We start from the raw sequence: 21,175 nt of genomic DNA, 5'->3' as shown, positions 1-21,175 counted from the left end.
ATGTTAAGTAAACCTTCGATCCCTTCCGGACCGGGATTACCTAGGCTAGACCCGTCAAAAATTAACTTGAACCAACCATGCTCAGGCGGCATCTATGTAAGAGATATTATCTCCTCCTTATCTTATCCAAAGCAATTCTCGTTCCAGCAAATGTTACGAACAAAAGTAGAATAGAATCTGGAAGAAGGGAGGACCATCACACAAGATATAATCAAGGAAATGATCTTAGAAGAAGGGGCCTTTAGAGTGATTTTTGAAAAGCATGGTGTTCCTCTCCTTCCAAAGGATCCAAATGGTGGCTAGCATCGCCACTCTACAAAAATCCTTCCCTTCGAGGGACATGGGACTAAGAACCGGTTTTCCAAGAACCCTATCATATGTCTAAGAAGCATCCAAGACATCCCAAACTTTGCAAGAATGCGACACCACACCTCCCTAGCATTAGGGGTGCAACTTGGGACGGGTTGGGTCGGGTTGAGGCCAACCCGGTGGGGTTCAACCCGACCCAACACGAGGAACAATTTCCTCAACCCGACCCGACCCGACTTCCATAATGAATCGTGTTTAGACCATCTAAATATGTTGACCCCACTTGTAATTCTGCTGCCAGTATTTTTCCTCAGAAAATATGCATGAATGTCATATAATTCATCTAATTAAGACACTAATAGATCCAATATAGAAAGTTAGAAATGAAGGGTCAACGATATAGTGATGCACTAGTTTCTAGTTAAGACACCAATGGATCCAATATAGAAAGTTAGAAATTAGGTGCATAAATGTAGAATGAACACTTCTGAGAGTGCAAGTGGCATTCCCTGAAAGTCTTAACTATTAAAAGACCAAAAGTTTAAAACTGTAAATATTACTAAAATTTGAAAAAATAAAAAAACTTAGTAGAAAATGGTCAGGTTACAATTAAGGTAGGGTTGCCCGATACCCCAACCTGATTTTCAATCAGGTTATAAATTCCCAACCCGCAACCCAGCCCCACCCAAAAAAATTCAACCCAACCCGCCCAAAAATCGGGTTGAACTCGACCCAAGTTGCACCCCTACCTAGCATAGGGGCAATGAAGGAGCAAGTGATCAATTCTCCATCATTCAGTCATAAGGCACATTGGTCGATGATCATCTAGCAGTGCAGGTGATCCATTGTGAGAATTTTGTCTTGGAAGGCAGTCCGTCAAAAAGCGCACACTCTAGGAGCAACCAGGAGGATCCCCTGAAATCTTTACATTGGCCCTTGACTGATCATTAGACTAGGTTTATTTTGTTCTGGTCATTCCAAGCAATTTAAGGGTAGTGCTAGTTTAGTGATTTTGTACTCCTCTCATGGGTTTTATGTCTTTGTAGCCTACTAGGGGTAGGTTGGTTATTTTCCTCTTGCAAAGAGGGTTTTCTATTGAATTTTCATCCAAGGTAGACGGCCATTGATCTTGCATTTCAATGTCATCTTCCTCATCAATTCGTTGTGATTGTGATGATTTTCATCTCAATTTAAGTTATCAATTCCGTTCCGTTCCGGTCTGAATGGACTGGAAATTCTGGTCCGGTCCGGAAATTGGAATGGATTGGGTGTAAATTCTGTTCCGGACGGGATTCGGGTCCATTCCGGTTGGATGTGAGGTGGATGGCTAACAATTCTGAAATTCAGACTGGATTGGACATCAATAAATTGCCTATAATTTTTTCTTCTTTTTTTTTTTTCCAAATTTTACTCTTATTTTTATTATTTTCATGTTATTTTTCCTTGGCTTTTGGGTGTCAGATAGTTTACACAGTCGAGACCATTTCTCTTTACGCAGAAGTTGGGGTATAAAACCTTCATAAAGTTATTATATAAACCAGGTCAATCACTCGGAGCCTAGAAAGAGTCAAGGAACCTCGCATAAATTAAGATGCTATATTGACTAGCAGAGAAGAAAAACTCAAAACCGGGAACTTCATAAAAACTAAAAATGGTGGGTTTTTTTTTTTTTTTTTTTTTTAAATGGTGGAGTTGATCAACTCTTCTGTCACAAAACTTTCATATAAATATTTCATCTAAGTCATTCAAACCAGCTCAAACCACATTGCTATCAGGCTCTCTTCTTCTTATATACAGTCCTCTTCCATCCATCAAATCCATTCATCTTTCTTTCTAACACTTCTCTGTTCTAATCTCTTTCATTTGGACTTGAATCTGTTTCTGTTCATTTTCCACGTAAAAATGGCGACCTTGACAACATTTGTAGGCTTGGCTATTCTGGGGGTGCTGACCAACTTAGCGACAGGGACGAATATCATAGTTGGAGCTCCGAATGGGGGGTGGGATCTGACCACAAACTTGCAGACATGGGCGTCATCCCAGAAATTTTCTGTAGGAGACAATTTAAGTAAGTATCATCTTGCACACCACTCTTGGTTATGTTCGCTCTTTTCTTTTTTATTTCATTTGCCTGGATTGCCTACAAAATGAGCAATGGTCACCTTCACAAAATCACCACTCAGTTAAGACTGTCAATCATAGCTTCAAAACTCACCCGTGTCCCGAGTTGACTCCTTTTTACCTTGGCCATGTTCTTGAAATATCAATAAAAACTCCTTTAACTCTCCGAGTTATGATCACGTCAACTGGGGTTCCTTTAACTGAGTTCTCAGCCTCATCAATGGAGTTCTTGATTACGTCGGCCCGAGTCAATAAGGATTTGCTTTGGTCACGAATTGGCCTTCATCCACGTCTTAAAATGCTAATGTCAACTCATTCCAAATCAAATGAGCTGCAGAAATTTTAGACAATGAACTGATACAGTTATGCATCGTTGTTTTTGCAGTTTTCCAGTATTCAGCAGTGCAACATAACGTGCTCGAGGTAACAAAGGCTGCCTACGATTCATGCACAGCGAGCAATCCCCTGCAGAGCCACACTGGTGGGAACACAGACATCCCTCTCTCCTCTCCTGGCAAGAGATACTTCATCTGTGGAATCCCTGGACATTGCCAAGCTGGAATGAAGCTCGATGTTGACACTGTCACTTCTTCAGCGCCACCATCCCCTAGTCCATCCATTGTTCCCCAATCCAAAGCTCCCTCAAAATCTCATTCAAAATCACCTTCCTCTAAAATCTCTCCTTCAAAATCTCCTTCTGGAGCACCAACGACATCTCCTTCAAGCTCCCTTTCGCCAGCTGGTTCTGCCACACCACCATCTCCTTCCTCTGCTAATGGAGGTGATTTGCAGGTGAAAATGGCGTTGGGTTTCGGATTTGGGATTATGATACTTTTGGTCATTTAAATATTGGACGAAGAAGTTGATGAAGATGGAGGCCCTGTTTTTTAATTTTAATACAATCTTCATGACCCATTTGTTTTGTAACCGTATTTGTTTGTTTCCTTTTTCTTTTCCTTTCCATTGGGACTATGGTTCAATTCATGAAAATCAGGCATACCTTGTCAGCACGAATTTCAATGGGCAAATGAATTTTTATTCTTTCATATGTTATTGTAATGAAGACTCCTGTGAAAAGTTTCTTGTGAGGCTGAATAAATATTTTGATCAAATGATGAAAATCTTGCTGAATTTACCCAGACACTAACAGAGCCCTTGATTGTACATATTGGAACCTTCAACATAAGAAGCCACTCCCCAAGAATCTAAACTGCTTTTAAGCCAGTCGAAAAGACTTAAGTCATGACAGGCAGCCAGAAAATAGTGTCTCCAAGTGGTGAGAGAGGGGTAGGCCGGGTGGGAGAAGGATAGAGATTTGAGAGGGGACGACTGAGATGAGCGTGAGAAGTGGCAAAAAATAAGGAAAAAGTCGATCCTATATTGAATAGAGTTTTTTGTTTCCTGATTTTTTAGTCTTTTCTTGCCCTCTCCTCACTCTGTAACTCTAGTATCTATCCCTATCTCACCATCCCTCACCATTGGGTAAGCTATTACTGAAAAAAAAAATACCGGGTAGCGTAACATGCCCTTGTTTTTTTTCGCTTAACCCACAGATCCAATTTAGCTAGAGATCTGAACATGAGGGATTATGGTCATGTATCACGTTTTTTTTGGATAACTGCATTAATAAACAAGGAATCTCTAAGTACTCCCAATTTGGAGGGACTATCTGCCAATTCGTCTGCAGTTCTAAGAATGAGAGACACAGAGAAAGGCTTATCTTTGAACATCTTTCAAACCTCGTCTATGAAATGACCTGGGTTTCACTGCAGTCTCTTATGACTTTTGCCCATGAGAAGGTATTAAGAGGAGTCACATTTAATCTCTAAATGTCCATCCATTTGATTGAGAAAGATGCTAATACCTTTGAAGAGTGGTGACCTCCGCTTCGACATCTTTCGTTAGGCCTATTGGTCATGTATAAGGTTCTGAACTAGCACATATGTCTTTATATTAGATAAGAAAGGATCAGATGTACAAAGGAGAAAGAAAAAAACAAATGTACAAAGGAGAAATAAAAAACAAAGATAGGATATCAAATAACCTAGGGGAGAGGGGTTAAACTCTCCGGAGAACCCCGGCTCTGGCAAGCCAATCTGCCTCACTATTGGCCGACTGACGGATGTGCTGCAAACGACCAAATGACCATCTGTACAGTCTCTAATATCATTAATCAACTCTTCGAATCTCTACGGATAATGCATGCAACCATCAAACCATCGAATAACGTTTAAGGAATCTCCCTCTAATATTAGCCTGTCCAAAACACTGTCTTCAGAAATCCTAATGCCCTGAAGTGCAGATCTCACCTTGGTCTCATTATAGTCCTTGAACTCGATGGGCCCCGAAAAAGCCCATATAGTCCCTCTTCATGTTAAGTTAACTTTCAATCCCTTCCGGACCGGGATTAACTAGGCTAGACCCGTCAAAAATTAACTTGAACCAACTATGCTCAGGCGGCATCCATGTAGGAGATATTATCTCCTCCTTTTCTGATCCAAATCGATTCTCGTTCCAGCAAATGTCACGAACAAAAGTAGAATAAAATCTGGAAGAAGGGAGCACCATCACACAAGATATACTCAAGGAAATGATCTTAGAAGAAGTGAAGAGGGGCCTTTAGAGTGATTTTTGAAAAGCATGGTGTTCCTCTCCTTCCAAAGGATCCAAATGGTGGCTAGCATCGCCACTCTACAAAGAATCCTTCCCTTCGAGGGACATGGGACTAAGAACCGCTTTTCCAAGAACCCTATCATACGTCTAAGAAGCATCCAAGACATCCTAAACTTTGCAAGAATGTGACACCAGACCTCCCAAGCATTAAGGGTGCAACTTGGGACGGGTTGGGTCGGGTTGAGGCCAACCCGGTGGGGTTCAACCCCACCCAACCCAAGGAACAATTTCCTCAATCTGACCCTACCCAACCCAACCCGACCCGACCCGACTTCCATATTGAATCGTGTTTAGACCAACTAAATATGTTGACCCCACTTGTAAATGTAGAATGAACACTACCGAGAGTGCAAGTGGCATTCCCCGAAAGTCTTAACTATTAAAAGTCAAAAATTAAAAGACTAAAAGTCTAAAACTGTAAATATTACTAAAATTTGAAAAAAAATAAAAAAACTACGTAGAAAATGGTCGGGTTACAATTCAGGTCAGGTTGCCCGATTCCCCAACCTGATTTCCAAATGGGTTTTAAATTTCCAACTCGCAACCCAGCCCCACGCAAAAAAATTCAACCCAACCCGCCCAAAAATCGGGTTGAACCATACCCAAGTTGCACCCCTACCTAGCATAGTTGCACCCCTACCTAGCATAGGGGCAATGAAGGAACAAGTGATGAACAGATTCTCCATCATTCAAGCGTAAGGCACATTGGTCGATGATCATTTAGCAGTGCAGGTGATCCATTGTGACAATCTTGTCTTGGAAGGCAGTCCGTCCAAAAGCGCACACACTAGGAGGAACCAGGATCCCCTGAAATCTTTACAATGGCCCTCGACTGATCATTAAACTAGGTTTATTTTGTTCTAGTCATTCCAAGCAGTGTAAGGGTAGTGCTAGTTTAGTAATTTTGCACTCCTCTCATGGGTTTTATGTCTTTGTAGCCTACTAGGGGTAGGTTGGTTATTTTCCTCCTGCAAAGAGGGTTTTCTATTGAATTTTCATCCAAGGTAGAAGGCCATTATCTTGCATTTCATTGTCATCTTCTTCCTCATCAATTCATTGTGATTGCAATGATTTTCATCTCAATTTAAGTTATCAATTCCGTTCCGTTCCGGCCGGAATGGCTGGAAATTCTAGTCCGGTCCGGAAACTGAAATGGATTGGGTGTAAATTCTGTTCCGGACGGGATTCGGGCCCAGAATTTCGGTCCATTCCTGTTGGATGTGACGTGGATGACTACAATTTACCGAGCTAGACCCAAACTTACTCCCTATACCTTTCGTCCTGAGCCGATCTCTTTCCTACCCAAATCTCCATAACTATAAAAGTAAAGCATTGTTGACAAGTCACAAGTTCCTGATTCCCAATCCACCAATATAATTGGCCTTCAAACATCTTGCCAACACACAAGATGAATCTCAGTGGCCGTTTGGATACGCACATTTTAGAATCCAGGTTTTTAGTTTGAAAACAGTGTAAAATGGGGTTCATGTTCAAGCTGCTGTATGCTGTCCTGACTATGTTTCTTGGATTTTAAGTGAGAAATTCCGGTTTTAAAAATCTCTCCTGCATCCTGAGATTTCTAGAACCTGGAAATATGGGAGGAACTGCTACTCTCTTGCCGTTGGAAGGAAGGGCGAGAAGTCAAAAATGAGTAAAAACGACTGCTGGTCCGCTTCTTCTCGTGTCACTTAGCTACAATTTTGAAGAAATCCCGGATTCTAAAATCCGCGTATCCAAACAGCCCCTTAGTTTCTCAACTTTTCATTCCAAATAGCTACTCTTTCATGTTTATCTTAAGAAAGAAGAGCTAGCTAGCGCTACATTACCAGCAACATCAAGCCTGAGATCATGGTCCTGCTTAGTGAAGCGTTTAGACAGAGAAACAGAGTGAAAGGGCGAGGGGATAGGAGTTCTGTTTGAATCCACCAAAATTTGTCTTTATTTGTAAATAAAATTATTTTAATTTAATCTTAGTTCGTAAATGGGATATTAAGCTTCTTTTGAAGTAATTAACTATATTGTTTCTAATATTATTATTATCATTATATGCAAATAATGATATTTATTTCAAAACCATTTTTAAGTAAGATTGGGGAGTAGCAAAAGCCTCGGTGGAAGCTCGCACCTTAGCAGAATTGATAAAAGGAATCATCAAAAGACACTGGAAGGAATTCCAGGAGGACTACAGGATCAACGTGAAAGAACTTTATCCTATATCAGGACCTTATAATGTCAAGGATATTTGTACTCCAGTTTACAAGCTCCCTTATTTAAGAGGCCGTCTAGGGTATGAAAACAAATTGCGACGGCTAGACTGGGAGGCCAAGCAAATCATTTGCATTCAAAAGATAAAGGAACTAATATCCATCCGGTTGGATCAAGGGGAAGAGGTTCCTTTCCCGCAGTACGCCTCAGTCTTCTTTTCCAAAGAAATGGAATTGGAATTACAGATTGGGATCCTAATGAGGGAGTTGAGAAAGTGTGCGTAAAAGTTCTGACTCAGAGTTAATTGACGTTTCGGTGTATGGTTTCTTAAAGTTTTTGATAGACGGTTTTTTGGGGGAGAATTGTAATTAGTTTTTGATGGATGGAGAAAGTAAAAAGATTGCAAGGAAGTCTCTTTAAGTTAGCCTATAGGTAGGTTGTTGATTCGGAATATTCAGCGATGATTAATGTGTAGAGGATGGTACAGGAAGTATATAGTTTTTTATTTTTTCGGGAATCTGGAGTGGGTTATGCATAGGACAGGTTAACATATGGTGATGGTTTCTCACTGAACATGGTTGAAGATGATCTTGAAAAGGAAGGGACACAGTGAAATAGCAAAGTGGAATGCAAGAAAGAACTTTCTTTCTTTAGTGGTTTCACGAGAGTAGATTTTGTTTTGTTCTCTTGGCCGAGGGGTATGCCCCTGACCTTACTTACTTGATACTATGTAATGCAAGTTGGGACCTCCCTGTTGTAATTTTCATAGCATCAGTAATAGGGAGATGATATATCCGCCCCTTTTGATCACCAGGAATACCCATGTCAGTGTATCAATGACAAAAGGATTGAATTTCATAATTAAGGGCATGAAGATTGCATTTTTAGCTTGTGTTTAACTCAAGGAAGCAGGATTCTTCCCTGGGAACCTTCGATTCCCGCTTCGATTCCCGTTTCGATTCCCGCTTTCGATTCCCGCTCTGGCAACCTTGAGTAGGATTCTTCCCTGGGAGCCTTCGATTCCCGTTTTGATTCCCGCTTTCGATTCCCGCTCTGGCAACCATGGTTTAACTACTTATTTATTTATTTATGTATATAAATGAACCATAGGGTCTTCAGAGAATTATATGGTTCGAATGTAAAACATCGAACCATATTGTCACATTGGGTTTGACTTAGTGGCGGCCTGATTAAACAGGACAAAAAACATGACCAGTTCATAGAAGTGCTATGATTTGGCCGATTTATGAAAAGTCATCTCATTGCTGAATTTGTCTTATTCATTTAATTCATATGAGAGGCACTTCTCTCATGAAGAAGAAAGGCTACAAAAGTTCTTTTGCAAAGTTCCATAGGCACTCCTTTATATTTTTTTTGAAAGTTGACAATTTTATTGGGGAAGTGATTAGGGGGGGGGGGACATGGTTTTGGTTCGAACCGAGGAACTGAACCGATACCGGCACATATGGTTCGGTTCCGATTCTAATATCCTGGAACCGGTGGAAATTCAGTTCTGTTCTAGGTTTGGGATCCCGGAACCGAAAACCGAACCGAGAACCGACCCTCACCTTAAAACCCAATGCCTCCTCATTTGATAAAATCGCCCCACCCCTTTTTAATTCACCCCTCTTTAACGTATTACTATGCTTATAAAATTTTAATTCACCCCCCAAATTTGTGCCTGTTTGTAGTTCATATATAATTTTTGCATTGCCCAAATTTGTGCCTGATTATCCCAAAATTGTGCATGTTAGTGTTTATAGTTCATATATAAACAGGACGACCCAAACCGAACCGATTATAAACACGATTAGGTAAAATATCTACATTTGGTGAAGGTTGGGTAAACCCGGAACCGAACCGAACCGAACCGATTATATATGGTTCTGGTTCAGTTCGGTTCCAAACATATATGGTTCGGTTCTGCCTCCAATTTCAAGGAACCGACTATATATGGATCGGTTCTGGGTATACCCCAAAACCGAACCGAACCATGTCCACCTCTAGCAGTGATATATTCGCCCCTTTTGATCACCAGGAACACCCCCTATCAGTGTTGTGGCAATAAGGGGCGTTGAATTCTTCTGATACAAGTCCAACAATTTTTTCTTTTTTCCGTATTTTACTCTTATTTTTATTATTTTCGTGTTATTTTTCCTTTAGGCGGTGTCAGATAGTTTACACAGTCGAGACTCGAGACCATTTCTCTTTAAGCAGAAGTTAGGGTATAAAACCTTCATAAAGTTATTATATACACCCGGTCAATCACTCAGAGCCTAGAAAGAGTGACGGAACCTCGCATAAATTAAGACGCTATATTGACTAGCAGAGAAGAAAAAATCAAAACCGGGAACTTCATAAAAACTAAAAATGGTGGAGTTGACCAACTCTTCGGTCACAAAACTTTCATATAAATATTTCATCTAAGTCATTCAAACCAGCTCAAACCACATTGCTAGCAGGCTCTCTTCTTCTTATAAATAGTCCTCATCCATCCATCAAACCCATTCATCTTCTTTCTAACACTTCTCAGTTCTAATCTCATTCATTTGGACTTGAATCTGTTTCTGTTCATTTTCCACGTAAAAATGGCGACCTTGACAACATTTCTAGGCTTGGCTCTTCTGGCAGTGCTGGCCAACTTAGCAACGGGGGCGAATATCATAGTTGGAGCTCCGACTGGCGCGTGGGATCTGACCACCAACTTGCAGACATGGGCATCATCCCAGAAATTCTCTGTAGGAGACAATTTAAGTAAGTACCATCTAGCACATCACCCTTGGTTATGTTCACTCTTTTCTTTTTTATTTCATTTGCTTGGATTGCCTAAAAAATGAGCAATGGTCACCTTCAGAAAATCATCACTGAGTTAAGAATGTCAATCATAGTTTCAAAACTCACCCGTGTCCCGAGTTGACTCCTTTTTACCTTGACCATGCTCTTGTCCGGGGTCCATTTTTTGCTCTAAAATGTCAATAAAAACTCCTTTAACTCTCCGAGTTATGATAATGTCAACTAGGGTTTCCTTTAACTGAGTTCTCATCCGCATCAACTGAGTACTTGATTAAGTCGGGCCGGGTCAATAAGGATTTGCTCTGGTCACGAATTGGCCTTCATCCACATCTTAAAATGCTAATGTCAACTCATTCCAAATCAAATGAGCTGCAGAAATTTTAGACAATGAATGCTTTGTTTTTGCAGTTTTCCATTATTCAGCAGTGCAGCATAACGTGCTCGAGGTAACAAAGGCAGCCTACGATTCATGCACAGCGAGCAATCCCCTGCAGAGCCACACTGGTGGGAACACAGACATCCCTCTCTCCTCTCCTGGCAAGAGATACTTCATCTGTGGAATCCCTGGACATTGCCAAGCTGGAATGAAGCTCGAAGTTGACACTGTCACTTCTTCAGCGCCACCATCCCCTACTCCATCCACTGTTCCCCAATCCAAAGCTCCCTCAAAATCTCATTCAAAATCACCTTCCTCTAAAATCTCTCCTTCAAAATCTCCTTCTGGAGCACCGACGACATCTCCTTCAAGCTCCCTTTCGCCAGCTGGTTCTGCCACACCACCATCTCCTTCCTCTGCTACTGGAGGTGATTTGCAGGTGAAAATGGCGTTGGGTTTCGGATTTGGGATTATGATACTTTTGGTCATTTAAATATTGGACGAAGAAGTTGATGAAAATGGAGGCCCTGTTTTTTAATTTTAATACAATCTTCATGACCCATTTGTTTTGTAACCGTATTTGTTTGTTTCCTTTTTCTTTTCCTTTCCATTGGGACTAGGGCTCAATTCATGAAAATCAGGCATACCTTGTCAGCACGAATTTCAATGGGCAAATGAATTTTTATTCTTTCATATGTTATTGTAATGAAGACTCCTGTGAAAAGTTTCTTGTGAGGCTGAATAAATATTTTGATCAAATGATGAAAATCTTGCTGAATTTACCCAGACACTAACAGAGCCCTTGATTGTACATATTGGAACCTTCAACATAAGAAGCCACTCCCCAAGAATCTAAACTGCTTTTAAGCCAGTCGAAAAGACTTAAGTCATGTCAGGCAGCCAGGAAATAGTGTCTCCAAGTGGTGAGAGAGGGGTAGGCCGGGTGGAAGAAGGATAGAGCTTTGAGAGGGCACGACTGAGATGAGGGTGAGAAGTGGCAAAAAATAAGGAAAAAGTCGATCCTATATTGAATAGAGATTTTGTTTCCTGATTTTTTAGTCTTTTCTTGCTCTCTCCTCACTCTGTAACTCTGGTATCTATCCCTATCCCACCATCCCTCACCATTGGGTAAGCTATTACTGGAAAAAAAAATACCGGGTAGCGTAACATGCCCTTGTTTTTTTTGTTTTTTTTCGCGTAACCCACAGATCCAATTAAGCTAGAGCTCTGAACATGAGGGATTATGGTCATGTATCACGTTTTTTTTGGATAACTGCATTAATAAACAAGGAATCTCTAAGTACTCCCAATTTGGAGGGACTATCTGCCAATTCGTTGGCACTTCTAAGAATGAGAGACACAGAGAAAGGCTTATCTTTGAACATCTTTCAAACCTCGTCTATGAAATGACCTGGGTTTCACTGCAGTCTCTTATGACTTTTGCCCATGAGAAGGTATTAAGAGGAGTCACATTCAATCTCTAAATGTCCATCCATTTGATTGAGAAAGATGCTAATAACTTTGAAGAGTGGTGACCTCCGCTTCGACATCTTTCGTTGGGCCTATTGGTCATGTATAAGGTTCTGAACTAGTACATATGTCTTTATATTAGATGAGAAAGGATCAGATGTACAAAGGAGAAAGAAAAAAACAAATGTACAAAGGAGAAATGAAAAACAAAGATAGGATATCAAATAACTTAGGGGAGAGGGGTTAAACTCTCCGGAGAACCCCGGCTCTGGCAAGCCAATCTGCCTCACTATTGGCCGACTGACGGATGTGCTGCAAACGACCAAATGACCATCTGCACAGTCTCTAATATCATTAATCAACTCTGTGAATCTCTACGGATAATGCATGAAACCATCAAACCATCTAATAACGTGTAAGGAATCTCCCTCTAATATTAGCCTGTCCAAAACACTGTCTTCAGAAATCCTAATGCCCTGAAGTGCAGATCTCACCTTGGTCTCATTATAGTCCTTGAACTCGATGGGGCCCGAAAAAGCCCATATAGTCCCTCTTAATTTTAAGTTAACTTTCGATCGCTTCCGGACCGGCATTACCTAGGCTAGACCCGTCAAAAATTAACTTGAACCAACTATGCTCAGGCGGCATCCATGTAGGAGATATTATCTCCTCCTTTTCTGATCCAAAGCGATTCTCGTTCCAACAAATGTCACGAACAAAACTAGAATAGAATCTGGAAGAAGGGAGCACCATCACACAAGATATACTCAAGGAAATGATCTTAGAAGAAGTGAAGAGGGGCCTTTAGAGTGATTTTTGAAAAGCACGGTGTTCCTCTCCTTCCAAAGGATCCAAATGGTGGCTAGCATCGCCACTCTACAAAGAATCCTTCCCTTCGAGGGACATGGGACTAAGAACCGCTTTTCCAAGAACCCTATCATACGTCTAAGAGGCATCCAAGACATCCTAAACTTTGCAAGTATACGACACCAGACCTCCCAAGCACAAGGGTGCAACTTGGGACGGGTTGGGTCGGGTTGGGGCCAACCCGGTGGAGTTCAACCCCACCCAACCCAAGGAACAATTTCCTCAACCTGACCCTACCCAAGCCGACCCGACCCGACCCGACTTCCATATTGAATCGTGTTTAGACCAACTAAATATGTTGACCCCACTTGTAATTCTGCTGCCTTTATTTCTCCTCAGAAAATATGCATGAATGTCATATAATTCATCCACTTAGGACACTAATAGATCCAAAATAGAAAGTTAGAAATGACGGGTCAATGATATAGTGATGCACTAGTTTTTACTTAAGACACCAATGGATCCAATATAGAAAGTTAGAAATGACGTGCATAAATGTAGAATGAACACTACCGAGAGTGCAAGTGGCATTCCCCGAAAGTCTGAACTATTAAAAGTCAAAAATTAAAAGACTAAAAGTCTAAAACTGTAAATATTACTAAAATTTGAAAAAAAAATAAAAAAACTAAGTAGAAAATGGTCGGGTTACAATTCAGGTCGGGTTGCCTGATTCCCCAACCTGATTTCCAAATGGGTTTTAAATTTCCAACTCGCAACCCAGCCCAACCCAAAAAAATTCAACCCAACCCGCCCAAAAATCGAGTTGAACCATACCCAAGTTGCACCCCTACCTAGCGTAGGGGCAATGAAGGAACAAGTGATGAACAGATTCTCCATCATTCAAGCGTAAGGCACATTGGTCGATGATCATTTAGCAGTGCAGGTGATCCATTGTGAGAATCTTGTCTTGGAAGGCAGTCCGTCCAAAAGCGCACACACTAGGAGGAACCAGGATCCCCTAAAATCTTTACATTGGCCCTCCACTGATCATTAAACTAGGTTTATTTTGTTCTGGTCATCCCAAGCAGTGTAAGGGTAGTGCTAGTTTAGTAATTTTGCACTCCTCTCATGGGTTTTATGTCTTTGTAGCCTACTAGGGGTAGGTTGGTTATTTTTCTCCTGCAAAGAGGGTTTTCTATTGAATTTTCATCCAAGGTAGAAGGCCATTGATCTTGCATTTCATTGTCATCTTCTTCCTCATCAATTCATTGTGATTGCAATGATTTTCATCTCAATTTAAGTTATCAATTCCGTTCCGTTTCGGCCGGAATGGCTGGAAATTCTAGTCCGGTCCGGAAACTGAAATGGATTGGGTGTAAATTCTGTTCCGGACGGGATTCGGGCCCAGAATTTCGGTCCATTCCTGTTGGATGTGACGTGGATGACTACAATTTACCGAGCTAGACCCAAACTTACTCCCTATACCTTTCGTCCTGAGCCGGTCTCTTTCCTACCCAAATCTCCATAACTATAAAAGTAAAGCATTGTTGACAAGTCACAAGTTCCTGATTCCCAATCCACCAATATAATTGGCCTTCAAACATATTGCCAACACTCGGAGTTAATTGACGTTTCGGTGTATGGTTTCTTAAAGTTTTTGATAGACGGTTTTTTGGGGGAGAATTGTAATTAGTTTTTGATCGATGGAGAAAGTAAAAAGATTGCAAGGAAGTCTCTTTAAGTTAGCCTATAGGTAGGTTGTTGATTCGGAATATTCAGCGATGATTAATGTGTAGGGGATGGTACAGAAAGTATGTAGTTTTTTATTTTTTCGGGAATCTGGAGTGGGTTATGCATAGGAAAGGTTAACATATGGTGATGGTTTCTCACTGAACATGGTTGGAGATGATCTTGAAAAGGAAGGGACACAGTGAAATAGCAAAGTGGAATGCAAGAAAGAACTTTCTTTCTTTAGTGGTTTCACGACAGTAGATTTTGTTTTGTTCTCTTGGCCCGAGGGGTATGCCCCTGACCTTTCTTACTTGATACTATGTAATGCAAGTTGGGACCTCCCTGTTGTAATTTTCATAGCATCAGTAATAGGGAGATGATATATCCGCCCCTTTTGATCACCAGGAATACCCCCGTCAGTGTATCAATGACAAAAGGGTTGAATTTCATAATTAAGGGCATGAAGATTGCATTTTTAGCGTGTGTTTAACTCAAGGAAGCAGGATTCTTCCCTGGGAGCCTTCGATTCCCGCTTCGATTCCCGCTTTCGATTCCCGCTCTGGCAACCTTGAGTAGTATTCTTCCCTGGGAGCCTTCGATTCCCGCTTTCGATTCCCGTTTTGATTCCTGCTTTCGATTCCCGCTCTGGCAACCATGGTTTAACTACTTATTTATTTATTTATGTATATAAATGAACCATCGAGTCTTCAGAGAATTATATTGTTCGAATGTAAAACATCGAACCATATTGTCACATTGGGTTTGACTTAGTGGCGGCCTGATTAAACAGGACAAAAAACATGACCAGTTCATAGAAGTGCTACGATTTGGCCGATTTATGAAAAGTTATCTCATGGCTGAATTTGTCTTATTCATTTAATTCATATGAGAGGCACTTCTCTCATGAAGAAGAAAGGCTACAAAAGTTCTTTTGCAAATTTCCATAGACACTCCTTTATATTTTTTTTGAAAGTTGACAATTTTATTGGGGAAGTGATTAGGGGGGGACATGGTTTTGGTTCGAACCGAGGAACCGAACCGATACTGGCACATATGGTTCGGTTCCGGTTCTGATATCCTGGAACCGGTGGAAATTCAGTTCTGTTCTAGGTTTGGGATCCCGGAACCGAAAACCGAACCGAGAACCGACCCTCACCTCAAAACCCAATGCCTCCTCATTTGATTAAATCGCCCCACTCCTTTTTAATTCACCCATCTTTAACGTATTACTATGCTTTTAAAATTTTAATTCACCCCCCAAATTTGTGCCTGTTTGTAGTTCATATATAATTTTTGCATTGCCCAAATTTGTGCCTGATTATCCCAAAATTGTGCATGTTAGTGTTTATAGTTCATATATAAACAGGACCGACCCAAACCGAACCGATTATATATGGTTCTGGTTCAGTTCGGTTCCAAACATATATGGTTCAGTTCTGCCTCCAATTTCAAGGAACCGACTATATATGGTTCGGTTCTGGGTATACCCCAAAACCGAACCGAACCATGTCCACCTCTAGCAGTGATATATTCGCCCCTTTTGATCACCAGGAACACCCCCTATCAGTGTTGATGCAATAAGAGGCGTTGAATTCTTCTTATACAAGTACAACAATTTTTTTCTTTTTTCCGTATTTTACTCTTATTTTTATTATTTTCGTGTTATTTTTCCTTTAGGCGGTGTCAGATAGTTTACACAGTCGAGACTCGAGACCATTTCTCTTTAAGCAGAAGTTAGGGTATAAAACCTTCATAAAGTTATTATATACACCCGGTCAATCACTCAGAGCCTAGAAAGAGTGACGGAACCTCGCATCAATTAAGACGCTATATTGACTAGCAGAGAAGAAAAAATCAAAACCGGGAACTTCATAAAAACTAAAAATGGTGGAGTTGACCAACTCTTCGGTCACAAAACTTTCATATAAATATTTCATCTAAGTCATTCAAACCAGCTCAAACCACATTGCTAACAGGCTCTCTTCTTCTTATAAATAGTCCTCATCCATCCATCAAACCCATTCATCTGCTTTCTAACACTTCTCAGTTCTAATCTCATTCATTTGGACTTGAATCTGTTTCTGTTCATTTTCCACGTAAAAATGGCGACCTTGACAACATTTCTAGGCTTGGCTATTCTGGCAGTGCTGGCCAACTTAGCCACGGGGGCGAATATCGTAGTTGGAGCTCCGAATGGCGCGTGGGATCTGACCACCAACTTGCAGACATGGGCATCATCCCAGAAATTCTCTGTAGGAGACAATTTAAGTAAGTACAATCTAGCACATCAGCCTTGGTTATGTTCACTCTTTTCTTTTTTATTTCATTTGCTTGGATTGCCTAAAAAATGAGCAATGGTCACCTTCAGAAAATCATCACTGAGTTAAGAATGTCAATCATAGTTTCAAAACTCACCCGTGTCCTGAGTTGACTCCTTTTTACCTTGACCATGCTCTTGTCCGGGGTCCATTTTTTGCTCTAAAATGTCAATAAAAACTCCTTTAACTCTCCGAGTTATGATAATGTCAACTAGGGTTTCCTTTAACTCAGTTCTCATCCGCATCAACTGAGTACTTGATTAAGTCGGGCCGGGTCAATAAGGATTTGCTCTGGTCACGAATTGGCCTTCATCCACATCTTAAAATGCTAATGTCAACTCATTCCAAATCAAATGCTCGCTATGCATGCTTTGTTTTTGCAGTTTTCCAGTATTCAGCAGTGCAGCATAACGTGCTCGAGGTAACAAAGGCAGCCTAGGATTCATGCACAGCGAGCAATCCCCTGCAGAGCCACACTGGTGGGAACACAGACATCCCTCTCTCCTCTCCTGGCAAGAGATACTTCATCTGTGGAATCCCTGGACATTGCCAAGCTGGAATGAAGCTCGAAATTGACACTGTCACTTCTTCAGCGCCACCATCCCCTACTCCATCCACTGTTCCCCAATCCAAAGCTCCCTCAAAATCTCATTCAAAATCACCTTCCTCTAAACTCTCTCCTTCAAAATCTCCTTCTGGAGCACCCACGACATCTCCTTCAAGCTCCCTTTCGCCAGCTGGTTCTGCCACACCACCATCTCCTTCCTCTGCTACTGGAGGTGATTTGCAGGTGAAAATGGCGTTGGGTTTCGGATTTGGGATTATGATACTTTTGGTCATTTAAATATTGGACGAAGAAGTTGATGAAGATGGAGGCCCTGTTTTTTAATTTTAATACAATCTTCATGACCCATTTGTTTTGTAACCGTATTTGTTTGTTTCCTTTTTCTTTTCCTTTCCATTGGGACTAGGGTTCAATTCATGAAAATCAGGCATACCTTGTCAGCACGAATTTCAATGGGCAAATGAAATTTTATTCTTTCATATGTTATTGTAATGAAGACTCCTGTGAAAAGTTTCTTGTGAGGCTGAATAAATATTTTGATCAAATGATGAAAATCTTGCTGAATTTACCCAGACACTAACAGAGCCCTTGATTGTACATATTGGAACCTTCAACATAAGAAGCCACTCCCCAAGAATCTAAACTGCTTTTAAGCCAGTCGAAAAGACTTAAGTCATGACAGGCAGCCAGGACATAGTGTCTCCAAGTGGTGAGAGAGGGGTAGGCCGGGTGGGAGAAGGATAGAGATTTGAGAGGGCACGACTGAGATGAGGGTGAGAAGTGGCAAAAAATAAGGAAACAGTCGATCCTATTTTGAATAGAGTTTTTTGTTTCCTGATTTTTTAGTCTTTTCTTGCCCTCTCCTCACTCTGTAACTCTAGTATCGATCCCTCTCCCACCATCCCTCACCATTGGGTAAGCTAATACTGAAAAAAAAAATACAGGGTAGCGTAACATGCCCTTGTTTTTTTTGTTTTTTTTCGCGTAACCCACAGATGCAATTTAGCTAGAGCTCTGAACATGAGGGATTATGGTCATGTATCATGTTTTTTTGGATAACTGCATTAATAAACAAGGAATCTCTAAGTACTCTCAATTTGAAGGGACTATTACTTCTAAGAATGAGAGATACGGAGAAAAGCTTATCTCTGGACATCTTTCAAACCTCGTCTATGAAATGACCTGGGTTTCACTGCAGTCTCTTATGACTTTTGCCCATGAGAAGGTATTAAGAGGAGTCACATTCAATCTCTAAATGTCCATCCATTTGATTGAGAAAGATGCTAATACCTTTGAAGAGTGGTGACCTCCGCTTCGACATCATTCGTTAGACCTATTGGTCATGTATAAGGTTCTGAACTAGCACATATGTCTTTATATTAGATAAGAAAGGATCAGATGTACAAAGGAGAAAGAAAAAAACAAATGTACAAAGGAGAAATAAAAAACAAAGATAGGATATGAAATAACCTCGGGGAGAGGGGTTAAACTCTCCGGAGAACCCCGGCTCTGGCAAGCCAATCTGCCTCACTATTGGCCGACTGACGGATGTGCTGCAAACGACCAAATGACTATCTGCACAGTCTCTAATATCATTAATCAACTCTGTGAATCTCTACGGATAATGCATGCAACCATCAAACCATCTAATAACGTTCAAGGAATCTCCCTCTAATATTAGCCTGTCCAAAACACTATCTTCAGAAAACCTAATGCCCTGAAGTGCAAATCTCACCTTTGTCTCATTAGAGTCCTTGAACTCGATGGGCCCGGAAAAAGCCCATATAGTTCCTCTTCATGTTAAGTAAACCTTCGATCCCTTCCGGACCGGGATTACCTAGGCTAGACCCGTCAAAAATTAATTTGAACCAACTATGCTCAGGCGGCATCCATGTAGGAGATATTATCTCCTCCTTTTCTGATCCAAAGCAATTCTCGTTCTAGCAAATGTCACGAGCAAAAGTAGAATAAAATATGGAAGAAGGGAGCACCATCACAAAAGATATACTCAAGGAAATGATCTTAGAAGAAGTGAAGAGGGGCCTTTAGAGTGATTTTTGAAAAGCAGGGTGTTCCTCTCCTTCCAAAGGATCCAAATGGTGGCTAGCATCGCCACTCTACAAAGAATCCTTCCCTTCGAGGGACATGGGACTAAGAACCGGTTTTCCAAGAACCCTATCATACGTCTAAGAAGCATCCAAGACATCCTAAACTTTGCAAGAATTCGACACCAGACCTTCCAAGCATTAGGGGTGAAACTTGGGACGGGTTGGGTCGGGTTGAGGCGAACTCGGTGGGGTTCAACCCGACCCAACCCAAGGAACAATTTCCTCAACCTGACCCTACCCAACCCGACCCGACCCGACTTCGATATTGAATCGTGTGTAGACCATCTAAATATGTTGACCCCACTTCTAATTCTGCTGCCTGTATTTCTCCTCAGAAAATATGCATGAATGTCATATAATTTATTTAATTAAGACACTAATAGATCCAAAATAGAAAGTTAGAAATGAAGGGTCAATGATATAGTGATGCACTAGTTTTTATTTAAGACACCAATGGATCCAATGTGGAAAGTTAGAAATTAGGTGCATAAATGTAGAATGAACACTACTGAGAGTGCAAGTGGCATTCCCCGAAAGTCTTAACTATTAAAAGTCAAAAATTAAAAGACTAAAAGTGTAAAACTGTAAATATTACTAAAATTTGAAAAAAAAAAAAAAAACTAAGTAGAAAATGGTCGGGTTACAATTCAGGTCGGGTTGCCCGATAGCCCAACCTGATTTTCAATCGGGTTATAAATTCCCAACCCGCAACCCAGCCCCACCAAAAAAATTCAGCCCAACCCGCCCAAAAATCAGGTTGAACCCGACCCAAGTTGCACCCCTACCTAGCATAGGGGCAATGAAGGAACAAGTGATGAACAGATTCTCCATCATTCAAGTGTAAGGCACATTGATCGATGCTCTTCTAGCAGTGCAGATGATCCATTGTGAGAATCTTGTCTTGGAAGGCAATCCATCCAAAAGCACACACACTAGGAGGAACCAGGATCCCCTGAAATCTTTACATTGGTCCTCGACTGATCATTAAACTTGGTTTATTTTTTTCTGGTCATTCCAAGCAGTGTAAGGGTAGTGCTAGTTTAGTAATTTTGTACTCCTCCCATGGGTTTTATGTCTTTGTAGCCTACTAGGGGTAGGTTGGTTATTTTCCTCCTGCAAAGAGGGTTTTCTATTGAATTTTCATCCAAGGTAGAAGGCCATTGATCTTGCATTTCATTGTCATCTTCTTCGTCATCAATTCGTTGTGATTGCAATGATTTTCATCTTAATTAAAGTTATCAATTCCGTTCCGTTCGGCCAGAATGGCTGGAAATTCTAGTCCGGTCCGGAAACTGAAATGGATTGGGTGTAAATTCTGTTCTAGACAGGATTCGGGCCCAGAATTTCGGTCCATTCCGGTTGGATGTGACGTGGATGACTAACAATTTACCGAGCTAGACCCAAACTTACTCCCTATACCTTTCGTCCTGAGCCGGTCTCTTTCCTACCCAAATCTCCATAACTATAAAAGTAAAGCATTGTTGACAAGTCACAAGTTCCTGATTCCCAATCCACCAATATAATTGGCCTACAAACATCTTGCCAACACACAAGATGAATCTGAGTGGCCGTTTGGATACGCGGATTTTAGAATCCAGGTTTTTAGTTTGAAAACAGTGTAAAAGGGGGTTCATGTTCAAACTGTTGTATGCTGTCCTGACTACGTTTCTTGGATTTTGAGTGAGAAATTCCAGTTTTA

At 41.0% G+C, this 21,175-nt stretch overlaps 1 protein-coding gene and 3 long non-coding RNA genes across 4 annotated transcripts; 1 reads left to right on the top strand and 3 right to left on the bottom strand.

Moving 5' to 3' along the window:
* Positions 1-1,886: 1,886 nt before the first annotated feature.
* Positions 1,887-3,418, bottom strand: LOC143882580 (uncharacterized). Its single transcript, XR_013252273.1, has 2 exons — positions 2,525-3,418; positions 1,887-2,449 (listed from the first exon to the last, which is right to left on the bottom strand). It is a non-coding gene; the product is annotated as an uncharacterized LOC143882580 (long non-coding RNA).
* Positions 1,929-3,438, top strand: LOC143882578 (uclacyanin 1-like). Its single transcript, XM_077386047.1, has 2 exons — positions 1,929-2,377; positions 2,816-3,438. The coding sequence occupies exons 1-2, from the start codon at positions 2,212-2,214 to the stop codon at positions 3,274-3,276; spliced, it is 627 nt and encodes a 208-aa protein (XP_077242162.1). The 5' UTR covers positions 1,929-2,211; the 3' UTR covers positions 3,277-3,438.
* A 6,203-nt stretch (positions 3,439-9,641) lies between these two features.
* On the bottom strand, positions 9,642-10,954 carry LOC143882577 (uncharacterized). Its single transcript, XR_013252272.1, has 2 exons — positions 10,210-10,954; positions 9,642-10,134 (listed from the first exon to the last, which is right to left on the bottom strand). It is a non-coding gene; the product is annotated as an uncharacterized LOC143882577 (long non-coding RNA).
* Positions 10,955-16,332: 5,378 nt separating this feature from the next.
* LOC143882576 (uncharacterized) lies at positions 16,333-17,781 on the bottom strand. The gene is made up of 2 exons (XR_013252271.1): positions 16,901-17,781; positions 16,333-16,825 (listed from the first exon to the last, which is right to left on the bottom strand). It is a non-coding gene; the product is annotated as an uncharacterized LOC143882576 (long non-coding RNA).
* Between the last annotated feature and the right edge of the window lie 3,394 nt (positions 17,782-21,175).

Source organism: Tasmannia lanceolata, unplaced genomic scaffold, assembly GCF_043159265.1.
Source record: "Tasmannia lanceolata isolate RefF3 unplaced genomic scaffold, GAP_Taslan_0.1 ptg000008l, whole genome shotgun sequence".
Classification (NCBI taxonomy): Eukaryota; Viridiplantae; Streptophyta; class Magnoliopsida; order Canellales; family Winteraceae; genus Tasmannia; species Tasmannia lanceolata.
The sequence above is the reverse complement of the archived record's forward strand: the minus strand, read 5'-3'. Positions and strand labels throughout refer to the sequence as shown.